The 18932-nt window shown below is 41.1% G+C and overlaps 1 protein-coding gene across 2 annotated transcripts in view; it reads left to right on the top strand.

Annotated features, from left to right (window-relative positions):
- Nucleotides 1–18932, top strand: part of MEGF6 (multiple EGF like domains 6) — a 529814-nt gene that overhangs the window by 422843 nt on the left and 88039 nt on the right. For both annotated transcript variants that reach the window (XM_089652234.1, XM_089652235.1), the window contains 4 exons: nucleotides 4999–5136; nucleotides 8944–9066; nucleotides 9196–9318; nucleotides 12584–12739. In XM_089652234.1, coding sequence (XP_089508360.1) covers nucleotides 4999–5136; nucleotides 8944–9066; nucleotides 9196–9318; nucleotides 12584–12739 — 540 coding nt within the window. The remainder of the gene's footprint in view (nucleotides 1–4998; nucleotides 5137–8943; nucleotides 9067–9195; nucleotides 9319–12583; nucleotides 12740–18932) is intronic.

Here is an 18932-nt window from a genome sequence, read left to right as displayed (position 1 = left end):
TTTTTTTAATTCTGTCTCTCAGAGTGGGAATGCACCTACAATGTGAATGTCAGACCCCTCCATGATTTCTAAGTGGGAGAACTTGCAAAATCGCAGGGGGTTCAAATACTTCTGTTCCTCACTGTATATATATATAAAATGTATTTTTATTTCTTTACATTTAAAATAAAAGTTAACTATACTAATTAAAAGTGAACAATTGAAACTTAAATTGGTTGTAAACCATTACATATACCCAGTGAGGTGACTGTCCTCAGGGGATACACAAATATGAAACAAATCCTCCTACATAAGTTATACCTGTTTATCTATATCCGCCCTTCCCCTACATTCATGAAAAGTACAGAATTTACACAGGATCTCTCAGCTCTAAAAATCAGGGGGTGGGGAGCTGAAGTTACATCAGTGAGGAGAGCTCTGAGAGCTGATTGGAGGGAAAGGACCTGCCCCCCCCCTTTTACACAGCACACAGGAACAGAGCGGAGGCTGTCAATCTGCTGGAGGTCCCTCCCAATCATCATTTCTCTCTTGGTGTCATGAAAACATATCAGAAATGAGGACGCAGACAGAGATGACACTTAGTGCTCTGGATTGAGACAGGGTGTTCAAATACTTCTGTTCCTCACTGTGTGTATATATATATATATATATATATATATATTTATTTTTATTTTTTTTATTTTTATTTTTTTATTTTTTTTTAATTGGAACTCTAGATAAATACGCCAGTAAATTCTCAGCATGATGAGTTCAATCAAATGGAAAACATTGCTTCCTATGGTGTGTGTCACACGAGGACACAAGTAGCAAGTTGTAATTAAATTTTAATAAACTTAATTTTTTATCAATTTAAATAACTTTTACTTAAAATGTAATAAAAAAAAATTTAAATGTTTTATTTGGAACTATAGATAAATTGGTCAGTAAATTCTCAGCATTGAGGTGTTCAATCTGATGGAAAAAAATGCTTCCTGTGGTGTGAGTTACACAAGGACACAAGTAGCATGTTGCATTATATATTTATTTATTACAGGTACTTATATAGCGCCGTCACTTTACGCCGCGCTTTACATATATATTGTACATTCACATCAGTCCCCGCCCCCGAGGAGCATACAATCTAAGGTCCCTAACTCACATTCTTACATACACATACTAGGGACAATTTAGACAGGAGCCAATTCACCTACCAGCATGTCTTTGGAGGGTGGGAGGAAACCGGAATACCCGGAGGAAACCCACACAGGCACAGGGAGAACATGCAAACTCCAGGCAGGTGGTGCCATCGTTGGGATTTGAACCAACGACCCTACTGCTGTTGTAATTTAATTTTTAATTAAGTTGATGTTTAACTTAATTAACTGTTATTTTGAAACGTAAAAAAATATTTTTTTTTCCTATTTGGAACTCTGGGTACATTTGCCGGTAAATTCTTAGCATGATGAGTTCAATCAGATGGAAAAATAATGCTTCCTGTGGTGTGAGTTACACAAGGACACAAGTAGCATGTTGTAATTCATTTGTAAGTAAGCTCATTGTTAATTTGTTTAATTCACTTTTACTTAAAAATGTAAAAATTTAAAAGAAAATCAAAAATGTTTTAATTGGAACTCTAGACACATTTTTCCAGTAAATTCTCAGCATGATGAGTTTAATCAGATGGAAAAAAAATGCTTCCTGTGGTGTGAGTTACACGAGGACACAAGTAGCATGTTGTAATTCATTTTTTAATTAAGTTCGTTTTTAATTAATTAATGTACATCTTTTTATTTAAAAATCTGAAAATGTAAACATTTAAAAAAAATATATATTATTTTTCTAAATTGGAACTCTGAACAAACTTGTCAGTAAAGTCTCAGCATAATGAACACAATCAGATGGAAAAAACAAAGCTCCCTATGGTGTGAGCTACATGAGTACACTAGTAGCATACAGTATTAATCACACATGATCATACAACACACTGAATGCGTGCGATTAATGGCTACAATATGCTACTTGAATACCTCACCCCATAGGGAGACATTGGTTCCATGCGTATCTCACTGCCATCACAAATCTTCTTGTAATATACATTCTTAATGCTGAAGTTTGGTTATGGTTACCATTTATCCCTCTTTGTTGGGGACAGCCCATATTTTGAAGGGTCTGTCCCCTGGAAACAAGCATCCTTGGCATTGTCATTGGATGGCGAAACACTGATTGAAGTTTTTACCTCCCCAGCAGTCCTCAGAGGCTGACCTTTACACACCCTTGACTCAGAGCAGAGTTGGCTCAGGTTTTATTTAACCCACAATTCATTGCAGCCCCCTACACACCAAGTCTTGGTGACCAAGGCCTTTTGTCTTTATACTTTGTCTCTTATTCCAAATATTTGCAATTTCTTTTTTTTTAGGATGCACTAAAATAAGGGTGTGATTTTGTGGGCATTTTTTATGGGTTTGGCTACAAATGGGTGTTACCAAATTTTATTTTGAAAATCTGGTAACCTTATTTATTACAGGTACTTGTATACCTGTCAGTTTACACAATGCTTTACATATATATTGTACATTCACATCAGTCCCTAACCCTCAAGGGGTGTACAATCTAAGGTCCCTCACCCTCAAGGGGCGTACAATCTAAGGTCCCTCACCCTCAAGGGGCGTACAATCTAAGGTCCCTAACTCACATTCATACATACACATACTAGGGACAATTTAGACAGGAGCCAATTAACCTACCAGCATGTCTTTGGAGTGTGGGAGGAAACCAGAGTACCTGGAGGAAACCCCCTCAGGCACAGGGAGAACATGCAAACTCCAGGCGTGTGGTGCCGTGGTTGGGATTTGAACCAATGACTCTAGTACTGCCAGGTGGATGTGCTAACCACTTAGCCACTGTGCTGCCCGTAACCTTAGTTTATGTATGGACTAATTAGCTTGGTTACGTTGATCCAGCTTAGACTAAAGGAAGCATGTATGTGCCGTACATGTGGGATCCCCGTGGAAGCTGGAAGTCCGTGTAATAGGCACCGCTACTACAGCGATTGCCATTGGCTTCCTGGTCTGGCGCCAAATGGCTGCCCTGCTGCTTATTGGACACAGGAGATCACTTGATCAGCATGGGCTCCATTTAGAGAACACTTTGCATTAACTCAATGAATGCAAAGCGTTCTCTGATATTGTGATCATGTGTGGTTTGTTTCATTCCGAAATGAAATTTGGACAAATTTTTGGTTATCTGGAGATTCGGATGTATCAAAGTACAAATTACAACAGAAACACATTAAAACTAATCCAAAATTATTAAGCAAAATTTCTTTTGAAATTCTAATTGAATTGATTTGAATCCAAAAACGAAAATGAATTTGAAAACAAGAATGCAATAGAAAATAATAGAATAGAACAGAAAATAAAAGAATAGAATGAAGTAGAATAATAAAGGAATAGAATAGAAAACAATAGAATAGAAAATTATATAATAGAGTAAACCATATAGAATAGAAAAGAATAGAAATAGAAAAGAAGAATAAAATAAAATATAACCACCTTCCGAAATTTTGAAAAGAATAGAATAGAGTAAAAATAAAATAAGATAGAATAATAAATAAATAAAGGAATATAATAGAAAAGAATAGAATAGAAAATTACATAATAGAGTAAACTGTATAGAATAGAAAAGAATAGAATAGAAATAGAAAAGAATAAAATAAAATATAATCGCCTTCCGAAATTTTGAAAAGAATAGAAAAAAACAGACTAGGACAGAAAAGCACAGAGTAAAAATAAAATAAGATGGAATAATAAATAAAGGAATATAATAGAAAAGAATAGAAAATTACATAATAGAGTAAACCGTATAGAATAGAAAAGAATAGAATAGAAATAGAAAAGAATAAAATAAAATATAATCGCCTTCCGAAATTTTGAAAAGAATAGAATAAAACAGACTAGGATAGAAAAGCATAGAGTAAAAATAAGATATAATAATAAATAAAGGAATATAATAAAAAAGAATAGAAAATTACATAATAGAGTAAACTGTATAGAATAGAAAAGAATAGAAATAGAAAAGAAGAATAAAATAAAATATAACCACCTTTCCGAAATTTTGAAAACAATAGAATAAAACAGACTAGGATAGAAAAGCATAGGGTAAAAATAAAAAAAGATGGAATATTAAATAAAGGAATATAATAGAAAAGAATAGAATAGAAAATTACATAATAGAGTAAATCGTATAGAATAGAAAAGAATAGAATAGAAATAGAAAAGAAGAATAAAATAAAATATAACCACCTTCCGAAATTTTGAAAAGAATAGAATAAAACAGACTAGGATAGAAAAGCATAGAGTAAAAAAAAAAATAAGATAGAATATTAAATAAAGGAATATAATAGAAAAGAATAGAATAGAAAATTACATAATAGAGTAAGCCGTATAGAATAGAAAAGAATAGAATAGAAATAGAAAAGAAGAATAAAATAAAATATAACCACCTTTCCGAAATTTTGAAAACAATAGAATAAAACAGACTAGGATTGAAAAGCATAGAGTAAAAATAAAATAAGATAGAATAATAGATAAAGGAATAGAATAGAAAAGAATAGAATAGAAAATTACATAATAGAGTAAACCGTATAGAATAGAATAGAAATAGAAAAGAAAAATAAAATAAAATATAACCACCTTCCGAAATTTTGAAAAGCATGGAATAAAACAGACTAGGATTGAAAAGCATAGAGTAAAAATAAAGTAAAATAGAATAGAAAATAAAAGTATAGAATAAAATGGAATAGAAAATAAAAGAACAGAAATGAAAATAAAAGAATAGAAAAGAAATAGAAAATAAAAAAGAATAAAATAAAATATAGCTGATAAGCAGTCCAACGGCCAAATGAAGGGGCTTGGACAGCAGCCCAATATGTTAAAGGGTAAAATCTGCCTCCCGGAAGAAAGTGGCCTGAATTTATTTTACAATACTTAGTTTTATTTTTTTTCTCTTTTTCTAACCCAGGAATAGAAATGGAGATAATCAACAGCTGTGAAATGAGCAATGGCGGATGCTCCCATGACTGTCGTCACAGCAGTACAGGTCCTCATTGTCTGTGCCCGCAGGGGTTGGATCTGGATTCTGATGGGAAAACCTGTATTGGTAAGTTGGGTTGTGGTAAAGCTTTGACCCAGAGAATGAGCAAAGAAATGTATTATTAATGTATTTTTTTATACTATTCATTCTCATCCCTACTTTCATAGAGTGATGTAGGAGCGCTGAGCCTTATGGAGATGGGTTATAGCGCAATCATGGTTGGGTTACGGTCCTTGAGGCTGCTCACCAGCAACTGTGGGGTCTTGCTAGAACCCACAGAGGAGTTTACAAACGTTTTGAAAGGATGGGAGCACCACGCCAGTTTGTAGAGTTCTTTGACCATTTGATGGCCAACAATGTATCGGTACATCTCTGGACGGTGCGCAGAAGTCGCCAACTGTCTGCAGAGTCAATAGCTAAAGACCTCCAAACTTGGTGTGGCCTTCAGATGAGCCCAACAACAGTGCGTAGAGAGCTTCATGGAATGGGTTTCCATGGCCGAGCAGCTGCATCCAAGCCTTCCATCACCAAGTGCAATGCAAATGGTCGGATGCCGTGGTGTAAAGCACGCCGCCACTGGGCAGTGGAGACTTGTTCTGTGGAGTGACCAATTACATTTCTCTGTCTGGCAATCCGATGGATGTGTCTGGGTTTGGCAGCTGCTAGGAGAACGGTACTTACCTGACTGCATTGTGCCAAGTGTAAAGTTTGGTGGAGGGGGATTATGGTGTGGGGATGTTTTTCAGGGGTTGGGCTTGGCCCCCTAGTTCCAGTGAAGGGAGCTCTTAAGGCGACAATTTCATGCTCCCAACTTTGTGTGAAGAATTTGGGGATGGTCCCTTCCTGTTCCAACATGTCTGCCCACCAGTGCACAAAGCAAGGTCCATAAAGACATGGAGGAGCCAGTTTGGGGTGGAGGAACTTGACTGTCCTGCACAGAGTCCTGACCTCAACCCCAGAGAACACTGTTGGGATGAATTAGAGCGGAGACTACGAGCCAGGCCTCCTCCCCCGACATCAGTGCCTGACCTGACAAATGTGCTTCTGGAAGAATGGTCCAACCTTCCCATAGACACCCTCCTAAACCTTGTGGACGGCCTTCCCAGAAGAGTTGAAGCTGTTATAGCTGCAAAGGGCGGAGCCAACTCAATATTGAACCCTACGGACTAAGACTGGGGGGGCCATTAAAGGTCATGTGTGTGGAAAGGGCGGGGCCAACTCAATATTGAACCCTACGGACTAAGACTGGGGGGCCATTAAAGGTCATGTGCGTGGAAAGGGCGGGGCCAACTCAATATTGAACCCTACGGACTAAGACTGGGGGGCCATTAAAGGTCATGTGCGTGGAAAGGCCGGCCGACCAATACTTTTAGTAATATAGTGTATGTATATAAAATATTCATTCAGAATTATAATGTTCATGTCTTTCTGATTAAGCATGTAGAAATCTAAAACAAAAAAAGAAAAAAGAAAATCTTGCTTTCCATAAAGCTACATGAAGCCATTTAACCAGAGCTGGCCTGCCGTAGTTCAAGCCGGCTAAGCCAGTACAATCCCCGGAGACTTTTCCAGATAAAAAGATCTGAAGACCGTCTACTAACAGACGCTTTATACTTTTTTTTTTCTCCTGAGCTATTTCGAAGCTCATGGTAAATCTTTGGACAAAAGTATTTCCTGATAGAAGAAGTTTCCGCTGTGTAAACTTTTACAGACTCCAGTGTTTTAGCCGTGAGCTGTGATGATTGGCAGAGTTTACGGCGTAGCTTTGCAAGCGAGAATAAAAGCTGTGTGAGATCAGATTTGTGCTGCTCATGCTACTCCTGTAACTCCGCAATTTGCGATTCCCATCGCGCCTCTCTGTGCTTTTTTTTACATGTCCGTGTAGGGGCGGACTGACCATTTGGAAACTCGGGCACTGCCCGAGGGCCCGGGGTCAGTAGGGGGCCCCATGAGATGCCCTTGGTACTTTTTTCATAGGCTTTTTTGAGTTTGGGCAAGGACACAGGGGCCCCATGATCCCCCTATTGCCCAGGGGCCCCATGAGTTGTCAGTCCGCCACTGTGTCCGTGTCGGGCAGGTGTCAGAAGTGTTGAAGTCAATGAATAAGCAAAAAAGTTTTCCTTTACATACACTTTAAGGCTCCATGCACACTAGGAGTTGTAAAATCTCTGGGGTCTGGTATGAATTTTTTGGGGGGGACCCCTACGCCATTTTTTTAAAACCTTTGCATGGGGTTCTACTCCAAATCCATACCCTAACCTTGGACCCCTCAGACAGCAGTGGGAGTTTTTGATTTTTAATGGGTCTGTAAGAGCTGTGATTGCTGGATGGTCCCCAGTCTCTGACAGTCTCCGAACAACTCCTGGAGCTCAATCCGTGACCATCTCCTCTTGTAAGTCTTCAGTCTTTGGAAGTCTTTTGTAGCAATAGATAAAATAAATGTATGTGGCCCTTGTGATATCAAGGGTGACATTTGAAGCCCTATTTGCCTTGTAAGTTGACAACCATTGCTCTAGACCAGGGGTCTCCAAACTTTCTAAACAAAGGCCAGTTTACTGTACTTCAGAGGGGCTGGACTGTGGCCATAGGAAGTAGGAAATGTCCTGGTATCCGTGGGAGTAAACCATGATTAATCTTCAGTGTCAGTAAGAGGAATTGTGCCACTGGTGTCACTGGGTGGGACGCATCATGCCCCATCATTGGTATCACTGGAAGGAATTGTGCCCCATCATTGGTGCCATTGGAAGGAACTGTGCCCCTTTGTTGGTGTCAGTGGGAGGAATAGTGCCCCATGATTGGTATCAGTGGGAGGAATAGTGCCCCATCATTGGTATCAGTGGAGGAATAGTGCCCCATCATTGGTATCAGTGGGAGGAATAGTGCCCCATCATTGGTATCAGTGGGAGGAATAGTGCCCCATCATTGGTATCACTGGAAGGAATAGTGCCCCATCATTGGTATCACTGGAAGGAATAGTGCCCCATCGTTGGTGCCATTGGGAGGAACTGTGCCCCTTTGTTGGTGTCAGTGGGAGGAATAGTGCCCCATCATTGGTATCAGTGGGAGGAATAGTGCCCCATCATTGGTATCAGTGGAGGAATAGTGCCCCATCATTGGTATCAGTGGGAGGAATAGTGCCCCATCATTGGTGTCAGTGGGAGGAATAGTGCCCCATCATTGGTATCACTGGAAGGAATAGTGCCCCATCATTGGTATCACTGGAAGGAATAGTGCCCCATCGTTGGTGCCATTGGGAGGAACTGTGCCCCTTTGTTGGTGTCAGTGGGAGGAATAGTGCCCCATCATTGGTATCAGTGGGAGGAATAGTGCCCCATCATTGGTATCACTGGAAGGAATAGTGCCCCATCATTGGTATCACTGGAAGGAATAGTGCCCCATCGTTGGTGCCATTGGGAGGAACTGTGCCCCTTTGTTGGTGTCAGTGGGAGGAATAGTGCCCCATCATTGGTATCAGTGGGAGGAATAGTGCCCCACCATTGGTGTCAGTGGGAAGGAATAGTGCCCCATCATTGGTATCACTGGAAGGAATAGTGCCCCATCATTGGTATCACTGGAAGGAATAGTGCCCCATCATTTGTGCCATTGGGAGGAACTGTGCCCCTTTGTTGGTGTCAGTGAGGGGAATTAGGCCTCACTGTTGGTGTCAGAGGAGGAACTATTGACCCAAGAGCCAGATAAAAGCAAGCAAAGGGCTGCATCTGGGCCACAGTGTGGAGACCACTGCTCTAGACCCTCTCAATCTAAATTCTATACCATTGTGATGTACAGTATAATACGGTGGTAAGGGCACAGTGATGCTAATCTCTTACTATTAGCAAATAGTAGTAGTAACATATTTTCTTTTAAATATAGATGTTGATGAGTGCACCAACGGCGCCTCCTGCTGTCAGCAAGTTTGCTCCAACTATGTCGGTGGCTACGAGTGCGGCTGCTATCCAGGATATCGGCTCAACCTCGATGGCTGTGGCTGTGATGGTAACTGGCCTGTATTCAGTAATGGGAAAATGTTAAATGCAGTTATTAAAGTCGTTGTTTTTCAATTATTATTAAGGATTCAGTTTGGGATTACTGTGTGCATATGGATTGTCCTCCATTTCTCTTTAGATGTGGATGAATGTTTATCGAACAATGGGGGATGCGGCCAAGTGTGCGAGAACCTCCCTGGGTCATCCGTCTGTAGCTGTAATCCTGGTTACAGATTGGACGCCGATGGCAAAGGATGTACCGGTAAGGGACACTTACGCTTCATGTTTCATGGGTTTACTTAAAGTGGAAGTAAACTCTCCCGCCCACTAGGCAAATGACTCCAAACCCCATCACTAAAGTCCTCCAAATGTCTGGTAACAGATCAATAGACCAATATTTGCATTGCATATAGTGATGAAGGCCACACTACCCCTGCTCCAACTTAAGCCGATGGTTTCTTTGTTGTGTCTTGGTACCTACTTACTCCATCCCCTTATCTGCCAACGTAAGCAAACATGCTGTACATGTGTAGTCAATAGTCATATAGGGTTGCTGAAAGAGGATAGTACATCACAAGGAGGTTGAAGGCCAACATCACCCTAGCAAGGCACTCTGAAGAACATGGCAAAGCTTCTGGAAATTGGAGGACTCGCTAAAAATGCACAGGTATACACTCACCAGCCACCTTATTAGGTACACCTTGCTTGTAGCGGGTTGGACCCCCGTTTGCCTTCAGAACTGCCTTAATTCTTCATGGCACAGATTCAATGAGGTGTTGGAAACATTCCTCAGAGATTTTGGTCCATATTGACATGAGTTACTGTTGCCTTTCTATCATCTTGAACCAGTCTGCCCATTCTCCTCTGAGATCTACAAGCATTTTCGTCCACACAACTGGATATTTCCTCTTTTTCAGACCATTCTCTGTAAACCCTAGAGATGGTTGTGCATAAAAATCCCAGTAGATCAGCAGTTTTTGAAATGCTCAGACCAGCCCATCTGGTACCAATGACCATGCCAAGTTCAAAGTCGCCTAAATCCCCTTTCTTCCCTATTCTGATGCTCGGTTTGAACTTCAGCAAGTCGTCTTCACCTCATCTAGATGTCTGAATGCATTGAGTTGCTGCCAGACCCGGACTGGGACAAAAAATAGACCCGGGCACTTTGGACTGAGCAGCCCAAAGCCCAGAAACCCTTTTCTCAGAGCCCAGTGGCGGAACCCCAGGGCCAGGTCGCAAAAGCGACCTTTTGTGACCCTGGTAGCTCTGCCACTAGTGTCAGTAGTTTTTTATTTAATTTGTTTTACAATTTTATATTTTATTATTGTTTTACAATTTTTTGTAGGAGAGAAGAAAGGAAGGAGAGAGGGAAAGAAAGAAAGGAAGGAGAGAGGGAAAGAAAGAAAGAAAGGAAGGAGAGAGGGAAGGAAAGAAAGAAAGAAAGAAAGAAAGAAAGAAAGAAAGAAAGAAAGAAAGAAAGAAAGAAAGAAAGAAAGAAAGAAAGGAAGGAGAGAGAGAAAACGAGAAGAAAAAGACATACAGAAGAAAAGAAAAGAAAAGAAAAGAAAGGAGGGAAAGAAATAAGGAAGGAGGGAAACAGGAGGCAGAGAGAGAGAGATATGTATAGAGGGAGGGAAAGAAAGAATGAGGGAAAGAAGGAAGGAGAGAAAGAAGGAAGGAGAGAAGGAAGGGGAGAAAGAGGGAAATAAGTAAGGAGGAAAAGAGGGAAAGCAGGAAGGAGGGAAAGAGGGAAGGAGAGAAAGAGGGAAAGAAAGAAAGAAAGAAGGAAACAGGAGACAGTGAGAGAGAGAGAAAGAAAGAGAGATGTATAGATGGAGGGAAAGGAGGAAGGAACGAGGGAAAGAAGGAAGAGGGCAAATAAGAAGAGAAAGAAGGAAGGTGAGAAACAGGAGGCAGAGAAAGAGAGACGTATAGAAGGAGGGAAAGAAAGAAAGAGGGAAAGAAGGAAGGAGGGAAACAGGAGGCAGAGAGAGAGAAAGAGAGATGTATAGAAGGAGAAAAAGAAAGAGGGAAAGAAGGAAGGAGAGAAAGGGAAAGGAGGAAAAGAAGGAAGGAGGGAAAGAAGGAAAGAGGGAAGGAAAGAAAGAGAGACGTATAGAAGGAGGGAAAGAAAGAAGGAGGGAAAGAAGGAAGTAAGGAGGGAAACAGGAGACAGAGGGAGAGAAAGAAAGAGAGATGTATAGGAGGGAAAGAAAGAAAAAGGGAGGGAAAGTAGGAAGGAGGGAAATGAGACTGTGATAGAGAGAGAAGAAAGAGCGATGTATAGAAGGAGGGAAATAAGGAAGGAGGGAAATAAGTAAATAAATAAGGAAGGAGGGAAACAGGAGACAGAGAGAGAGAAAGAAAGAGAGATGTATAGAAGGAGGGAAAGAAAGGAAGGGAGGAGAAAAACAGGAGACACAGAGAGAGAGAGAGAAATAAAGAGAAATGTATAGAAGGAAAAGAAAGAAAGGAGAGCAACAGGAGAATCACAGAGAGAGATTGGCCACAGGGGGAGTATACAGGAGCCGACCGCATGCAGGAGATTAATAGGAGAGGTGGCCGGGCTCCATGTAGAGGAACTGGGAAATGCATGGCCCAGTTTCTCTATGTGCTGCCTCTCCTATCCAGCCAGCCCACCAGGCAAATGCCCGATGAGCCCTATAGCCAGTCCGGGCCTGGTTGCTGCCATGTGATTGGCTGATTAGCAACTTGTGTTACCAAACAGTTGAACAGGTGTACCTAATAACGTGGCTGGTAAGAGATGCCACCTACCTAAAATATGGAGATAACTCTGCAAGGTAAATGTTTTGAAGGACTTCACTCCTATGGATGTAATGGATGTACAGTATGCTGCAATTGTGTAGGGTAGGTTTTCAGAAAGAATTTAATTCTGCTTTGATGTATATGTAAACCGCAAATCAGTTTTGTAGGGGGCTTGGCATTACGCCTCATTGTATACAGTTTTCTTAAGCAAATCATTTATATGACTCTGTTGCAAGCTTCTTACACAGAGATCCTACCACTAACAGCACTTTTGCTTGCTGGCTGTCAAGGTTAAGTTACTGCCTCATAAGTAGCAGCAGCTTTGTCAGACTGCCAATGGAGCTTCTTCAGTTGACCATTTGGCTGCCCATGTGATAGATCTGATAGGGGGGCCTGTGTGATAGATCTGTTGGGGAGTCCAGTGGCCAATGGTTGGTGGTCACTTCCTGCTTCAGGCAGCTGGCCCCCTGATAACATACCACCAGGTCCACCTTCCTACAGCCAATATGATGAAGCGGATGTGTCCTGGGATATGTGAGGTTCATATCTCAGGAGGCTTCAGGTGTGGAGAGGATGTCATTCTTGTCTAGGCAGGAATGGTGGTGGGGTGAAGTGTAAAAAACATGAAAAGTGTTTTGTATGAGTGAAGGCCTGCTTTAACTCAGATTAAATAGAAGGAAATTCCTTGCATACAAGATTCTAGGACAGCATTCTCTTCTCGGTGTTTACTCTTTGCTCATAGTGCTTTCCTTTTTTCCCAGCCTTACAAGGTACAGGAGGTGGGCAGCGCCCTGTGGAAAACTCTCTTCCTCAAGTGACCCTGCTGCGAGATGAGTTCCCCCAGATATTTGATGATGAGTACGATGAAGATGAGGAAGCAGAAGCTCGCGGCGAGCACACACTGTCTGAATCATTTGGTAACCTGCCACAGAAAATATTGTGTTTTTTTTTTTTCTTTATTTCCTTAACACATGTCCACACACTGTCTGTTCTCCTTAAAAGTGACACATATGAGATAAAAGATGACAATTTCATACAAAACAAAGTGTGTAGCATGACTGAGAGACAGAAACAATGGCATCACTGAGCTGAGGAGTTAGGTTTTAAAAAAAAAAAGTGCCCAAAACTAACCAATAATTGTTAGACCCGGTAGACTTACTTTCAATTCTTTCTCGAGGTTATCATAAGGAGCTTGCCTTGTTTTTCTAGGGGTTCCCGCTAGAAGCCTGCCTGTTCTGTTTAGAAGCCTGCCTGGTTCTCCTTGCGGTTCCTACCGGAAGCCTGCCTGTCCTTTTTAGAGTTCCCGTCAGGAATCTGTCTGGTCCTTTTTGGGGTTCCTACAAGTAACCTGTCTGGTACTACGTGGGGTTCCTACAAGGAATCTGTCTGGTCCTTTTTGGGGTTCCTACCAGGATCCTATCTGTTCCTTCTTCTGATTTCTACAAAGAGCATGTCTAGTCCTTCTTGGAGTTTTTTTTATCAGGGGCCTGCTTGGACCTCCTTGGGGTCCCTATCAGGAGCCTTCCTGTTCCTTCTATGGGTTCCTACAAGGAGCCTGTCTAGTTCATCTTGAGGCTCCCATGAGGAGAATGCCTAGACTTTCTTGGGGCTCCTATTAGGAGCCTGCCTGTTCCTTCTTCAGGTTTCTACAAGGAGTTTGTCTGGTCCTTCTTAAGGTTCCCATGAGGAGCATGCTTGGTCCTTCTTGGGGTTCCTATTAGAAGCCTGCCTGGTCCTTCTTGGGGTTTCCATGAGGAGTAGAGATGAGCGAATCGAACCAGGCGAACCGGAATTCGAGTCGAATTTCAGGAAATATTCGATTCGCGTCGAATCCGAAATTTTGCCTACTTCGGGTGCGCGAATCGAATATTTCCCAATCAGCCGGCAAAAGTGTCCCTGCAGTGAGCTCCGCTATTTCTGACAGTTCTCTGACAGAAGGAACACATGTTTAGCGGTTGAAACATTGTATCTATTAGTTTCCATTTAGGATACAGATGTTTCAACCGCTGTACATGTGAAGAAGCTGTCAGAGAACTGTCAGAAATAGAGGAACTCTGCACATACACTTTTTGCCGGCTTGGAATTATTCTTATTTTCATCCTACTTCTTCTTCTTCTTCTTCTTCATCCTCATCCTCATCCTCTTCTTCTTCTTCTGAGGATGAGGATGAAGAAGAAGAAGAAGTAGGATGAAAATAAGATTAATTCCAAGCCGGCAAAAAGTGTATCTGCAGCGCTCCTCTAAGTGTATTTGCAGAATGTCATTTATGGAAAAAAATAGATACAATGTTTCAACCGCTGTATGGAGTGAATGTCCCAGAACTGTCAGAAATCGTCTATTTCTGACAGTTCTATGACATTCCCTCCATACAGCGGTTGAAACCACTGTATGGAGTGAATGTCCCAGAACTGTCAGAAATAATCTATTTCTGACAGTTCTGGGACACTCACTCCATACAGCGGTTGAAACATTGTATCTATTTGTTTCCATAAATGGATCCATTTATGGAAACAAATAGATACAATGTTTCAACCGCTGTATGGAGTGAATGTCCCAGAACTGTCAGAAATAGTCTATTTCTGACAGTTCTATGACATTCCCTCCATACAGCGGTTGAAACATTGTATCTATTTGTTTCCATAAATGGATCCATTTATGGAAACAAATAGATACAATGTTTCAACCGCTGTATGGAGTGAGTGTCCCAGAACTGTCAGAAATAGACAGAAACTGTCACAGAACTGTCCTTCTTCTCATCCTTCTCCTTCTTCTCATCCTTCTTCTCATCCTTCTCCTTCTTCTCATCCTTCTCCTTCTTCTCATCCTTCTCCTTCTCCTTCTTCTCATCCTTCTCCTTCTTCTCATCCTTCTCCTTCTCATCCTTCTCCTTCTCCTTCTTCTCATCCTTCTCCTTCTTCTCATCCTTCTCCTTCTTCTCATCCTTCTCCTTCTTCTCATCCTTCTCCTTCTCCTTCTTCTCATCCTTCTTCTCATCTTTCTCCTTCTCCATCTTCTCATCCTTCTTCTTCTCATCCTTCTCCTTCTGCTTCTCCTTCTCCTTCTTCTCATCCTTCTCCTTCTTCTCATCCTTCTCCTTCTTCTCATCCTTCTCCTTCTCCTTCTTCTCATCCTTCTCCTTCTCCTTCTTCTCATCCTTCTCCTTCTGCTTCTCCTTCTCCTTCTTCTCATCCTTCTCCTTCTTCTCATCCTTCTCCTTCTTCTCATCCTTCTCCTTCTTCTCATCCTTCTCCTTCTCCTCATCCTTCTCCTTCTCCTTCTTCTCATCCTTCTTCTCATCCTTCTCCTTCTTCTCATCCTTCTCCTTCTTCTCATCCTTCTCCTTCTTCTCATCCTTCTCCTTCTCCTTCTTCTCATCCTTCTCCTTCTTCTCATCCTTCTCCTTCTCCTTCTTCTCATCCTTCTCCTTCTCCTTCTTCTCATCCTTCTCCTTCTCCATCTTCTCATCCTTCTCCTTCTCATTCTTCTCATCCTTCTCCTTCTCCTTCTCCTTCTTCTCATCCTTCTCCTTCTTCTCATCCTTCTCCTTCTTCTCATCCTTCTCCTTCTCCTTCTTCTCATCCTTCTCCTTCTCCTTCTCTTTCTCCTTCCTCATCTCCAAGGGCATTTAAATTAAAGGTACAGTGTTCTGCACTAATTTAAAGGCTCTCTGAAGCCTAGAAACCCTTTTTATAAGTCATCTTCGTAGCGAATAAATTCGCATCGAATCGAATTTCTTCCTGAAATTTGCCGAATCAGCCGAATCGAATTTTTGAATACTTCGCTCATCTCTAATGAGGAGCATCCTGATCCTTGTTTGGATGCCTGCTAGAAACTTTCCTGGTCATTTTTGGGTCCATGAATAGACACCTCCCTTCTTCTATGCCTTCTAGCAGAAGTTACATGTACCTTCTTGGAATATTACCAGAATTCTTCTTTTGCTCCAGCTTGAGCCCATTACAATGATTATGTGCTCCTGGAGGCACTGTCTCAATTATTGCAGTTTTTGATGATGTCTTCATATAGCATTACATGGACCTTTGTCTGAACTGGGCAAGGACTGACCACCGACCACCCAGATTTCCTGTTCTCAGTGATGATAATTCTGCATCTATAGCAATTGCAGGGTGCTTTAAAATAATTTAGCAATATAATATATAAAAGTGAGCACTCTTATATCAGCAGCTAAGGCACTAAAACGTAATGACAGAAAATCTTATAAAATAGCCAAATAAATAAAGTGCAGTAAAAAAGGTAATAAATGATAATAAGATGTATATAGTAAATATATCTCCAAAAGATAAATAGTTTCTATAATATATAATTATGATGATCCACTTCTATAGCAGATTTCCCAGACAGGCTTGTGGCGAGAACCAATAATAGAATTGCACACTCACCAGACGCACATGGATAATGCGCATATAATCAATAACCACCAGGATCTCTTAGGTAGGCGGAATGAATGTGTGAGCTTCCATCTATGGCTTGGTCATCCAGTCTTGGGAGATTTGTAGTGAAACTGCTAGGTCCAGAGGTTCCCTTAAGGATTCATGGGTGCTCTGCCTGGATACAGGGCTCCCTCCCTCCTAGTTAAGATGGCCGCCGGGCTTCCTCATGGCTCCGGCGGCTGTGACGTCACGCTCTGTTGGCTCCTCCTTAGGCCTTTCGTGCATAGCACATCATCAGAGGGGAGGCCAACCTATTTATCAGAATTCTTTTTTTGCTTCAGCTTGAACCCATTACAATGATTATGTGCTCCTAGAGGCACTGTCTCAATGATTGCAGTTTTTGATGACGTCTTCATATAGCATTACATGAACCTTTCCTACAGCAATCCACTGAGCTGGCCACAACCAACTCTATTCCACATTCTCACAGCTCTCACTGTGAAGAAACCTTTCCGTATTTGGAGATTAACTCTCTTTTCCTCCAGACGTAAAGAGCGCCCCCTTGTCCTCTGTGATGACCTCAGGGTGAATAACTACACCGAGGTCACTATATGAGCCACTGATGTATTTACACATGGAGATCATATCCCCCCTTATGTATTATACATGGAGATCATATCCCCCCTTATGTATTATACATGGAGATCATATCCCCCCTTATGTATTATACATGGAGATCATATCCCCCCTTATGTATTATACATGGTGATCATATCCCCCCTTATGTATTTATACATGGAGATCATATCCCCCCTTATGTATTTATACATGGAGATCATATCCCCCCTTATGTATTATACATGGTGATCATATCCCCCCTTATGTATTTATACATGGAGATCATATCCCCCCCTTATGTATTATACATGGAGATTATATCCCCCCTTATGTATTATGCATGGAGATCATATCCCCCCTTATGTATTATACATGGAGATCATATCCCCCCTTATGTATTATACATGGAGATCATATCCCCCCTTATGTATTATGCATGGAGATGATATCCCCCCTTATGTATTATACATGGAGATCATATCCCCCCTTATGTATTTATACATGGAGATCATATCCCCCCTTATGTATTTATACATGGAGATCATATCCCCCCTTATGTATTATACATGGTGATCCTATCCCCCCTTATGTATTATACATGGAGATCATATCCCCCCTTATGTATTATACATGGAGATCATATCCCCCCTTATGTATTATACATGGAGATCATATCCCCCTTATGTATTATACATGGAGATCATATCCCCCTTATGTATTATACATGGAGATCATATCCCCCCTTATGTATTATACATGGAGATCATATCCCCCCTTATGTATTATACATGGAGATCACATCCCCCCTTATGTATTATACATGGAGATCATATCCCCCCCTTATGTATTATACATGGAGATCATATCCCCCCTTATGTATTATACATGGAGATCATATCCCCCTTATGTATTATACATGGAGATCATATCCCCCCTTATGTATTATACATTCATTTGTCTGAACTGGGCAAGGACTGACCACCCACCACCCAGATTTCCTGTTCTCAGTGATGATAATTCTGCATCTATAGCAATTGCAGGGTGCTTTAAAATCATTTGCAGAGAAGAAAGATATCAGGTCATCTGAAATGACCCTCCAAATACAGTACTTTCTCACCAGAGGCGGACTGACCATTTGGAAACTCGGGCACTGCCCGAGGGCCCGGGGTCAGTAAGGGGCCCCATGAGATGCCCCTGGTACCTTTTTTGTAGGCTTTTTGAGTTTGGGCAAGAACACAGGGGCCCCATGATCCCCTATTGCCCGAGGGCCCCATGAGTTGTCAGTCCGCCCCTGTTTCTCACTGTATAGTTTTTCTGTATAATGTATATCAATTATACTTTATAACATTTCTCACTTATAACTGGATGAATGAACTTTGGTAGCCAAGATGGACTTCTGTCATTCTTATATTTGGGAAATGCTGCTTGATCAAGTGGAGAGTTAAATCCTTCACTTAAAATTGGATAAATATGTTTTCTTTAAAGCATGGGTGGTCTTAATAATATTTTAAGTATTTGTTTATTTAGTATATTTAAACCAGAGCTTCCATTATTAAAATCCATCTGGAAACAAGCAAACCGCAACCTTTATTGAAGCTGAAATGAAGGAAAACATACCAATGTGTACTGTATGTGCAAAATATCTCAAGCTGAGGTTTAATCTGCCTATTGTTTCCCTTTTCTGGTCCTTCCTTTCCCTCCTCGACATGCTAATGACATTTTTAAACTGAACATTTCCATTTTCATTACATAGTTACATAGTTAGTCTGGCTGAAAAAAGACAAAAGTCCATCCAGTTCAACCAAAAAAAAAAGTTATAATCCTACACCCACAGTTAATCCAGAGGAAGGAAAAAAAACAGCAAAGCACGATCCAATTGGCTCCTGCAGGGGAAGATTCCTTCCTGATCCCCAGAGAGGCAATCGGATATTCCCTGGATCAACTTTACCTATAAATGTTATATCCAGTTATATTCTGTGTATCCAAGAAAGGATCCAGGACTTTCCTACAGCAATCCGCTGAGCTGGCCACAACCAACTCTTGAGGGAGTCTATTCCACATTCTCACAGCTCTTACTGTGAAGAAACCTTTCCGTGTTTGGAGA

The sequence above is a fragment of the Staurois parvus genome, unplaced genomic scaffold (assembly GCF_062004578.1).
Source record: "Staurois parvus isolate SC_StPar_1 unplaced genomic scaffold, SC_StPar_1.0 ptg000676l, whole genome shotgun sequence".
Taxonomy (NCBI): domain Eukaryota; kingdom Metazoa; phylum Chordata; class Amphibia; order Anura; family Ranidae; genus Staurois; species Staurois parvus.
Note: the sequence above shows the minus strand (reverse complement) of the source record. Positions and strands in the feature narration are given on the sequence as shown.